The 9,804-nt window shown below is 32.1% G+C and overlaps 2 protein-coding genes across 4 annotated transcripts; one reads left to right on the top strand and one right to left on the bottom strand.

The window, feature by feature from the left end:
• Positions 1–2,933: 2,933 nt before the first annotated feature.
• LOC106771775 lies at positions 2,934–4,432 on the bottom strand. 2 transcript variants are annotated; one of them, XM_022785131.1, is made up of 5 exons: positions 4,247–4,432; positions 3,951–4,119; positions 3,775–3,817; positions 3,481–3,583; positions 2,934–3,367 (listed from the first exon to the last, which is right to left on the bottom strand). In XM_022785131.1, the coding sequence occupies exons 1-5, from the start codon at positions 4,283–4,285 to the stop codon at positions 3,350–3,352; spliced, it is 372 nt and encodes a 123-aa protein (XP_022640852.1). In that variant the 5' UTR covers positions 4,286–4,432; the 3' UTR covers positions 2,934–3,349. The 2 variants fall into 2 exon arrangements, 1 of the variants encoding a protein (XP_022640852.1); XR_001376512.2 differs by lacking the exon at positions 3,775–3,817 and having other exon boundaries at positions 2,934–3,583; positions 3,951–4,432.
• Positions 4,433–4,474: 42 nt separating this feature from the next.
• On the top strand, positions 4,475–6,865 carry LOC111242348. 2 transcript variants are annotated; one of them, XM_022785132.1, is made up of 3 exons: positions 4,475–4,845; positions 5,363–5,407; positions 6,444–6,865. In XM_022785132.1, the coding sequence occupies exons 1-3, from the start codon at positions 4,768–4,770 to the stop codon at positions 6,666–6,668; spliced, it is 348 nt and encodes a 115-aa protein (XP_022640853.1). In that variant the 5' UTR covers positions 4,475–4,767; the 3' UTR covers positions 6,669–6,865. The 2 variants fall into 2 exon arrangements, 1 of the variants encoding a protein (XP_022640853.1); XR_002669190.1 differs by lacking the exon at positions 4,475–4,845 and having other exon boundaries at positions 6,433–6,865.
• The last annotated feature ends 2,939 nt before the right edge of the window (positions 6,866–9,804 follow it).

Below are 9,804 nucleotides of genomic sequence, written 5' to 3'. Positions count from 1 at the left end.
ACCACAAATTAGATATGGAGAACTTGTTTTGGTAGCTCAAAGTTCATGACTCAAAAAAATGGAAAAAATCTTACTAGAATAAAAAATAGAGCATGAAACTTAGAAACACAAGAGAAACTTAACTATAAGAACTTGTCAATGGTTTAATGGCAAGCATGAACTCAAATAGGAAAAGAAAAAGCACTCAGATGAATGTATATAGTGTAATTTTGAAATCCCAGTGGAACATATTTTTTTGTGATTTTTACAAATCCTAAACTGAGAGAAAATGACACAGAAATGACTACATATGACTTTAGACAACATGGATGGAATCAAAAATAAAAATAACCCAAAAATAACATCAAAACAGAATTAGATATATGAAGAAAGACTCAACTAAAAGCACACTACAACACATGTATGTGGAAACTTAGTGGTAAAAACTGAATGGTTTCGCAGAAGAACAAACTAGAACCATAAAAACAACATGTATGGACGTAAACAATGAAAGACAATAAAGAACAACACAAGAACAACAACAAAAACACAAAGATAGGTAAAGGGCCAAGATTCTTAGCTCTTGTAGAACCGAAGCTCTTGATACCAAATGATAGTGTCCTCCTCGAGCTAGGTTGGGCCAAAGCACGGAGATGAAGTTATGGAGGTGGAAGAAAATGACATGTGGCCACTTTCTTCTTAAGAAAAACTCTTCACTAAGAGCTTGTCATGTGGTTATCATGTCGCATGGTGGGACACACTCTTTTAAGCTAAGATTACAAACCATACAATACTTGTCCCAATATACAAGGCCTAAAAAAAGATACCCTATACATCTTGACCCTTAATACAAGGTCTAGAAAAAAACATTATTTTACTAAGAACATGTTGATGGCTCATGATGATAAGAGTTAGGACCCACCTTTCATAGATGTCATAGATGAATCCAACTCTTCTTAAGTGTGTTTGGTCATGAGTAGGGCGTATGTCATCACCATTCAACACTTTCTATAACTAGTACAATGACAATAGTACACCTACCATTGCTTTTTTGTTCGGTGCGATCATCAAGTCCCGTCATCTTTTTTCTAGTACTTCTATATATATATATATATAAAGAATTGTCATCCATAGTGTGAGAATAATTCACGCATGTTACGTGAGAAAATCGCCCGTTTTTTTTAATGCTTATGCAGATTTTATATACATATAGAAAGAAAGAATTGTCCTATATTAAGAGAATAATTCATGCATCTTAGGTGAGAAAATAAATAAGCAACTATAAGTGTACTATTTAACTTCAATCCACATAAGTATTTGAAGAGGTACAAAGATCATATAAAAGTCATAGAGAGTGTTCAGTGATGTATAGGAAATGTTTGAAATTATGGTATATATATATATATATATATATATATATATATATATATATATATATATATATATATATATATATATATATTTTGATAACTCTCTAAATTTACATTATTTTTCTTGGTTAAAAATATTTTCTTAGGTCTCTTTAGTTTTTAGTTATGTGAAAATATAATAGTTTAGTGTAAATAGGTAAATATAGGATTTTAATAAAAATAGATATAATTTTCTAGTTTTAGATAAATAAAATTAGATTTTGAAAGAAATAGATTTGTTTAGAAAAATATTTTAGAAAACAAAATAAAAAAATATTTTTAATACTTTTTCTTTCCTTGGAGATTTAGTATTTTTATTTTTGAAAGATTTGGATTGCTAATGGACCACTACAAGGGTGTGATTGGTTGAAGGGGTTGTTCCTTCCATCTTCCCGTTTTCTTTCTCCACCTCCATTTTCCTATTTTATCCCTTCACTCTATTTTTCTATTTCTAATTTATTCTTCAGTATAGTTTTAGGTTAAAATTTTATAATCTGTATCCACTCTTCCCACACAACCTATTCATTCTCTTTTATGTTCAGACTCTCATTCTTACTCTCACACACCTTATTTATTCTCTTTTACATTCATGCTTTCATTATTACTTTTTCGTCTTGGGAATTCTTTCTCTTATCTTTCTTTTGGTGTGAAAATGTGGTGAATAAGAAGAATTATTATATAGAATTATTTTACCGGTGACAAACTTTAATCTCAATCTCTGTATTGCTTGAAGGTGGTGGTGGACGCTTGAAAATGATGGTGGAAAAGTATGTGAATAAAGGAGGTATGTAATTCTAAATTGTGGAACATTCTTAAACAATATGAACATCCGTCAACGAATATCAACATCTATTTAAGATGAAACAGATGTCCACATCCGTTTTATAATTCTTATTATCTCTAATTGCAGCAGTAGTCTTATTCTAATGGCGCCAGTACAAGTAATTGCTTTTTTTCTTCAAGTGCTGCAGTTCCAAACTTTTTTCCTTCAAGTGCAGCAGTTCCAAATTATTAAGTGATGCCATACCATTTATAATTTTTTTTAGTTTAACAATATTTTTTATTTAAAATCAATTTGGCAATAATGGCCACCACACCCCATTTGGTATTGGTGCAAGAAAAGGAAGGATGTGTTTATTATCATTTGGGATGAATTTAACGCATGTAAATGAAAATGTACAATATAATCTGTATCATACTCACCAATGTTATATTATTAAAACTAAAATATATAGAAAATAATGTATAAGTTATAAATAAATCATAGTTATTTAAAAAAAAATAATATTACGAGTAAATTATTAAATAAAAAAGTAAAGATAATATATATAATTATCTTATCTATATTACATATTTACAAATATAATATTTTTGAAAAAATATTTTTCTTTGTTATATATAGTAAGTAGTTCAATAATTATGGGTTTTTAAAAACATACTTTACAATATATATCCCTTATATTACTTAAACTAGGGGATTTACTTTCTAATTGTTCTGAAATACAAAGATGGCTTGTTGCAGTGTTTTCGAAGAGGTACAATACAATCTGTATCATACTCACCAAATAAAGCAGTTTGCAATATATACGCTACCTTCAACTCAAAATGCTTGACAAATTCCTCTTTAATTTCTTTTACAATTTTCTTACAATTGATTAAATGGATAGATTATCTTTCACAGCTTACTGAAAAGGGGATTCNAACTCAAACCATATTTNATCACTAGGACAACCACTGCTCGTTAGAGTTTAGATGCAATCCAAACTTCAATTCATCCTTGAAGTCATCAAAATTCTCCATCAGATCACAGAGAACACCAAACACCACGTCAGTACATGTGAATAACATATATATCATATTCTAACCTTTCAATATATGGAATAAGCTATGAAACTGGTTTTTCCAGTCTGAAGGATGTCTGAACAGCAGCATTTTGCTTGATTACATCTCTTCCATGGAAACTATAAGTAACGGTGTGCCTGGGAAGAACCCAAAAGAGTGAAGAAATCAAAGCCGACAAATTGAGAAGGAGAAGGAACAGACACTTCAAACTGAATGGTCGAAGAAGGACACAACAGAGTGGAGCCTCAACCTCACTCACACCACTCTGTCCTTCTTCCAGCACATCCTGTTGCTCACTTTTCCCCATTTTCACAGCATCTGGAATCACCACCGCACCCTTTTTCTCTCTCTCTCTACACAGCACCACTCAACACCAAGAATAAGAATTAGAGTGTACGAGCCTAAACCAGACTGTACTAATAATAAGTGTTCAAGATCAAGCACATGTTGTGAAATATCATATTAAAAAAACAATCTGTTCTCCAAAATCAGACAAACACATAGTACTAAAAGTTAACAATCCCTTAAATCACAGAAACATCACCTGATGTGCAACATCCGTTTTGGCTGTGGGTGGTTATCGTCTTCTGCAGACAGACAGCAAACAGCAAACACAGACAACAAACAACTAAACACAGCAAATACCAGCAAATGCACACAGTGAAAGTAATAAATCTAAGATCATGCATTCTAAAGAACAGCACGTAGTAGACGAAGCACCTGGTAGACGAAACTGCACCACATACCACCAATGCCAACCACTCCCGGCGAAATACCACCGCACGAAGAGCAAGAACAGGTACACTGCACCACACCACCGCACGAAGAGACGGATCTCAAAATTTGGGGAGGTGCGATTGTGAGCAGAGTAAAAATAAGGGTTGAGGGTCTGCTGAATAACGTTAAAAGTAAAAAAAAAAAAGTAAAAAGGTTAAAAAAGTAAAGGAAAAAGGATATTTTTGTAATAAAAAAAAGTTAGGGAGGTGGTGGTTGAATTTGGCCGCTGTTTTCTGCACCGCTGCAATGCAAGTGATTGGAAGCAATTGGGCTGACATTGGTCTGATGCACCACACTTGATCTGGGCCGCTATTGAATTGGGCCGCTATTGAATTGGGCCGCTGATGCCAATTCAACTGGAACGCTGCCACTACAGAAAAGCTCTGGCTAGGCTCTTGTTTAAATCTGACGGCACCGTTTTGCTTCTACCATGGATTGCATTGTTGCCAAGCTTGGAGATTATTGGGTTGCTTGAAGAATGAAGTGGGCTGAGCTCATTTAATCAAAACGCAACAGCTGAGTTAAGTGGAACGACACAGTTTTTGTGCGTATTGGATGACTTGGCAGCAGCTGCAGGGTCTTTGCCTTCGCGACACATTCAGGCAGAAAATTTCTAGAGCTTGTGCGAACTAAAAAAGAAAGAGGAAGAGCACGTCATTCTAGAGAGGAGCTAAGGCTTTACGCAAGAAGAAATGAGAAGATGAAATAAGCTCGAGTTACTTCACAGTGCACGTGTGAGAGCTTAAATCAGAGGTTGAAGATGATTGGAGGGCCAATATGCATACATCGCGAGAGAGCGAAACGGAGATCGTCCGATCAGAACCTCAAATCGTCACGAGCAAGTTTCCTCTTTTCCCTTTCTTTTCTCTTTTCTTTTCAACCCCATATAAAGGGGCTTTTGTCATGTAAATGGGAACACAAACTTCCACAGACTTTTACAGAGATACACTATATACTTTTGAGTTTGTGTTTTTCTAGAATAGATAGAGCGAACGCGATTTCTAGGGTTTCATCGCATTTTTCGGTAAACTCGAGTTCTTGCGCTCTTGCTCGCTTCTGTTCGGTACATTTTCGTTTGTTCCTTGTTCCTTGTTAATACTACTTCCATTCGCGATGTTTCTGTTGAGTGTTTGTGTTAATGTGATTTTATTCTTTTCAATGTTTTCTATTATCGTGTGCTTATGTGAATATTTTGATTTGAAAATTTATTGAACTTGTAAATCTACACTTCTACAAACGACCCCGAGGTCGGCGTGAATTCACGAGAGGTCTTCTCGAGTTAGATATAGAAGTTCAATAAATAAAAAATACCTATTTTTCATGTTGTTTTACTTTCTGTCATTTGTTGTTTGTAGATTTGGTTAAAAATGATGAAGTTGAACGGAGTTTGTTTTGATTCGGTAAATCATTTGACTGTTATTCATTTTTTAGTTTTAAATTAGAACTCGAGACACCGAGGTGGGCATTTTATGAACGGAATGTAAAATAACAACTCAATTGATACAGATATGTGATTTTTTTACTCACTGATCTGGTTCTGTTTGGTAATTTAGGTTATGTTTTGTTCGTATTGATTAGAGTTAGTTTGATTCTTTGAGTTTTTCACCTAATTCGTTGCTTTATCCATTAGTTCTAGGTATTTTCTTGTTGAGTTGATTCAATTTCTTTTGTTTTCTACTTTCAGTATTTTAGTTTTGTTTCTTAGTTTCAATCCTGAAATGATGATTATCTTTGCATAAGTTTAGGATCTGAAATTCCTTTTTCATTGCTTTTAGAATACATAAACTTTTGTTTTCAGATTCTAAGTCATTCTTTTTCTAGACATAGTTAACATAATACAATCAGTTTTATTTTCTATTTTAGGTATAAATAGATTCTATATTTTTTCTTTTCTATTATTTTAGCTTAGGTTCTGTTTACTTCCTTTCTTCTTTTCTTTTAATAGATTTTGTTTTTGTTTTGATTCTTTTCCTTTTACATTTCAATTTCATTTCTTTGTCCCCACCTGTTTGATAGATAATAAATAAAAAAATAAATACAAGACTTAACTATACACTGTAAGCTTGATTTTGTCGAGTTCTTGGATTGATATATTGGTCATCCCTTTACTACATTAGTGGGATCAATTTTGTTCTGTTTTAGGCGACTAAAAAGTAGTTTAACAAATGACGTCGTTGTCGGGGATTCGGTGAATTAAGTTTAGAAGTGTATTGTTAGTCTTTGCATCCATATAGTTTGTACATTTTTTCTTTTCTTCCATAGATCTTAGTTTGAGTTTTGCAATAGAGGTTTTAGGGGTATGTTTGGTGTTCTTCTAATATGCATTTGGTAAGCATGGATCACTCCTCTGCATATGGTATTTTCTCTTTTCCTTATAATGTTCAACCACCAAGATTTGACATGTTTTATGAGCCTGTTCGTGAAGAATTTTTGCAGTCAGCCAATCAAGCTTTCCAGCAACAACAACCACTTTGTTTTGGAGCATATGTTGAGCAGGAATCCTGGCTTATGCAGCAGCAGCTGCCACACTTATATTGGGACCAGTATGCTGAACCAGAGCAGGAGAATTTCCCGTCAGAAAAGCCATGGCAGCCACCTTGGAACCATTATGATGCACCAGAGCAAGAGGAATTCCAATCAGTACAATTGTGTTTAACTTGAATCCACATAAGTATTTAAAGAGGTAGAAAGATCATATAGAAGTTATAGAAAGTATTGAATGGTGTGTAAGGAATGTTTGATATTATGGTATATAGGTGTTTATAAGTCATTTTTTTTAATTTTTTCCGTGCAAAGAGAGAGTGTAACCAAGCCGCCACTGTAAGTTTGACTTTTAGCAATAAAAGATTACTATGAAACAATCATCTAAAATAATGAGAGTTCATTATGAAGTTTTTTGCATTTTTAACCTACAAAAATATGAAAATATAGCGTACAAAATGTCGACAATATAATAAAGTTAGAATTGTTTGCTGACATTTCCCCATCGTTTTTGTTTAGTGCTTCTAAAGATTTTATATATACCTAACAGTTTTAATCTCTTTACCAAATTTATTCTTAACTTTTGACAATAAAGTTTTCCAATATACCTCTAGTTTGACCTTTGCTACTCATTAAAAAAATCCATGTATGTCTATTATAGTTATCAATAATAGTAAGAAAATATTTATGGTCATGTATGGAAGAAATAGAAAAAGGGTCTCATATATCATAATGAATAAGATCAAAACACTCAGCAAACAAGGAATTACTTATAGGAAAAGACAGTTTGTGCTGTTTAGTATAATGACAAACATCACAAATGGTATATTAGCATTCATTTGAACATAAGGAGTTCACAAATCTGTTTTACAACCTTGTGTCTAGGATAACCTAATCTATAGTGCCATATATTTACATCAACTTGTTTAAAAGAAAAAACAGACTTTGAAACAAAATCCTAATAATGAGTAGGAAAAGCTTGTAAGTAGTATAGGCGTTTGTGAGGACTAGGATATCCAATCATCTTCAATGTAGTGTTCTCCCTTATCTGGAGAAGCTCAGAAGAAAAAATTAGACTGCAGTTCAAACAAAAATCAAGTTGAAAGAAAAAGTAAGTATATACAGTACATTAAAGATTACAAAATCTCTACAAAATTGAACAGTTCCTGCATGTTCAGCTGTAACAATGGAAACTGTAACAATGGAATTAGTTGGTAATTTAATAGTGATGGGTTTAATCTTATAGAAAGTAAGATAATTTTCCTTTTCATGGGTCACATGATCAGTGGCCCAGTGTCAATAATCCAAGAGAAAATGCATGGCTTGTCCTCCTTGTTATTCTCTACACTATGAAATCCTTTTTTTCTCTTTCAAACTTCTTCGAAGCAGGCTTTGCCGGTACTATTATTCAGAAAAACTGGATTACATCCGTTCTTCAGACTTCCTTTTCGCGATCGACGACTCTTCATCACAGAAGATGAAACCGGATCTGCAGTGGATCAAGCAACGTTCTTCTCAAAGATGAAGAACCAAGTGAAAAACGAAAAAGAATATTGGAAGAAGAAGGTTGGAAGAAGAAGATAGGAAGAAACAGAGGTAAGTGTGTAAAAACTCAGTCTTATAGTTAATGTATGTATTATATGGTGTGAATATGTCTGAAACATACAAGCAACACTCTATTTATAGAGTTCAAAGGGAAACAGGTAGAAATAAAAAACTAACAGAAAAGGGTGTGGTTACGGGATGTGGTTACTGTTTTACACAGTAATCACCGAATAAACTGACTGAATAATAAATCCTAATAATATTAAAGAAATATAAATAAAAAGAAACAATCATCCAAAACAATGAGTGCATTCTAAATATTTTTACATTTTTAGCGTACAAAACTTTAAAATATAGCATACAAACCTCCAAAAATATAACAAAGCGTACAAAATTCTGAAAATATAACAAATAATAAAAATCACGAAAATAAAAAAAAGTTAATATTGAAGAAATATAAATAAAAGGAAACAATCACACGACAATGAGTTTATTCTAAAGTTTTTTGTATTTTTAGCGTACAAAACTCTAAAATTGTAGCATACACTCCAAAAATATAACAAAGTTAGAATTGTTTATGGACATTTTCTGTCATTTTTTTAATGCTTATGCAGATTTTATATATAGAAAATTGTCGCCCATATGAGAATAATTCTTGGATCTTAAGTGAGAAAATAAATAAGCAAGTGTATTATTTAACTTAAATTCACACAATATTTGAAGAGGCAGAAAAATTAGATAAAAGTTATAGAAAGTATTAGAATGATGTGGAAGGAATGTTTGATATCTGGGTATATATATATTCTTTAGTTTTAGGTTTGTTCCTTTTGTTATATGTTTATAACTCTTTTTTTTAGTTTTTCTTGTGTAAAAAGGAAGTATAATAAAAGAACGATTATAAGTTTTAAGATGACTAAGAAACAATCATCCAAAACAATGAGTGCATTCTAATTTTTTTTTTTTTTTTTACATTTTTAGTGTACAAAAGTTGTAAAATATAACATACAAAACTCTAAAAATATAACGAAGTGTACAAAACTCGGAAAATATAACAAATAACAAAAATTATAAAAATAAAAAAAGTTAATATTGAAGACAATGGAGTATAGAACTTAGAAACAAAAGATGAGCTAAGTATGTGAGACATGAGTGAATAACTCTTCATTATTGAATACGAAAATGAAAAAGAGTTTATATACAACAAAGAACAGCAATTGTCAAAATCTAATTTCGTCCGAGTGACTAAATAGTAAGATTTATATTTATTTTTGTCTTATTTTATTTTTATTTGTTATTTTTGTTTTATTATTCTTAGTTTATTATGATTTAGTTTCTTATTATCTTATTTAATTTGATTTTCTATATTCTTTTTGAAAAGAAAAACAAAAAAAAATATATAAAATAAAAGAAGAAACAAAGAGAAAAGGAAAATAGAGAAAAGAAAAGAAAACAAAAGAAAAGAAAAAAGAATAAAAAAAGAAAAAAAAAACGTGTAAGATGATGAGAGGGTATGCTGGATTGGGGAGAAAAAAAAAGTGTGTGTGCGTAGAGGGGGCAGGATTTGGTTTTGGGAGGGTTGGAAGACAAACCGTTAGAAAAAAGATTCTGGTGGGCACGGAAAAGTAGGTGAGAGGTTTTTAAAAAAGAAATCACTAAGAGCTCGAGAGCAAAAAGCAGAGGTGTTATTGATCGGGGTCTTGAATCATCGTTGATGGGGAGGGCGGATTTTTCCCAATCATCATCTGCACCCTACAGAGGCCTTTCAGGAGCT

Source organism: Vigna radiata, chromosome 8 (assembly GCF_000741045.1).
Source record: "Vigna radiata var. radiata cultivar VC1973A chromosome 8, Vradiata_ver6, whole genome shotgun sequence".
NCBI lineage: Eukaryota > Viridiplantae > Streptophyta > Magnoliopsida > Fabales > Fabaceae > Vigna > Vigna radiata.
This window is presented reverse-complemented; position numbering and strand designations above follow the sequence as displayed.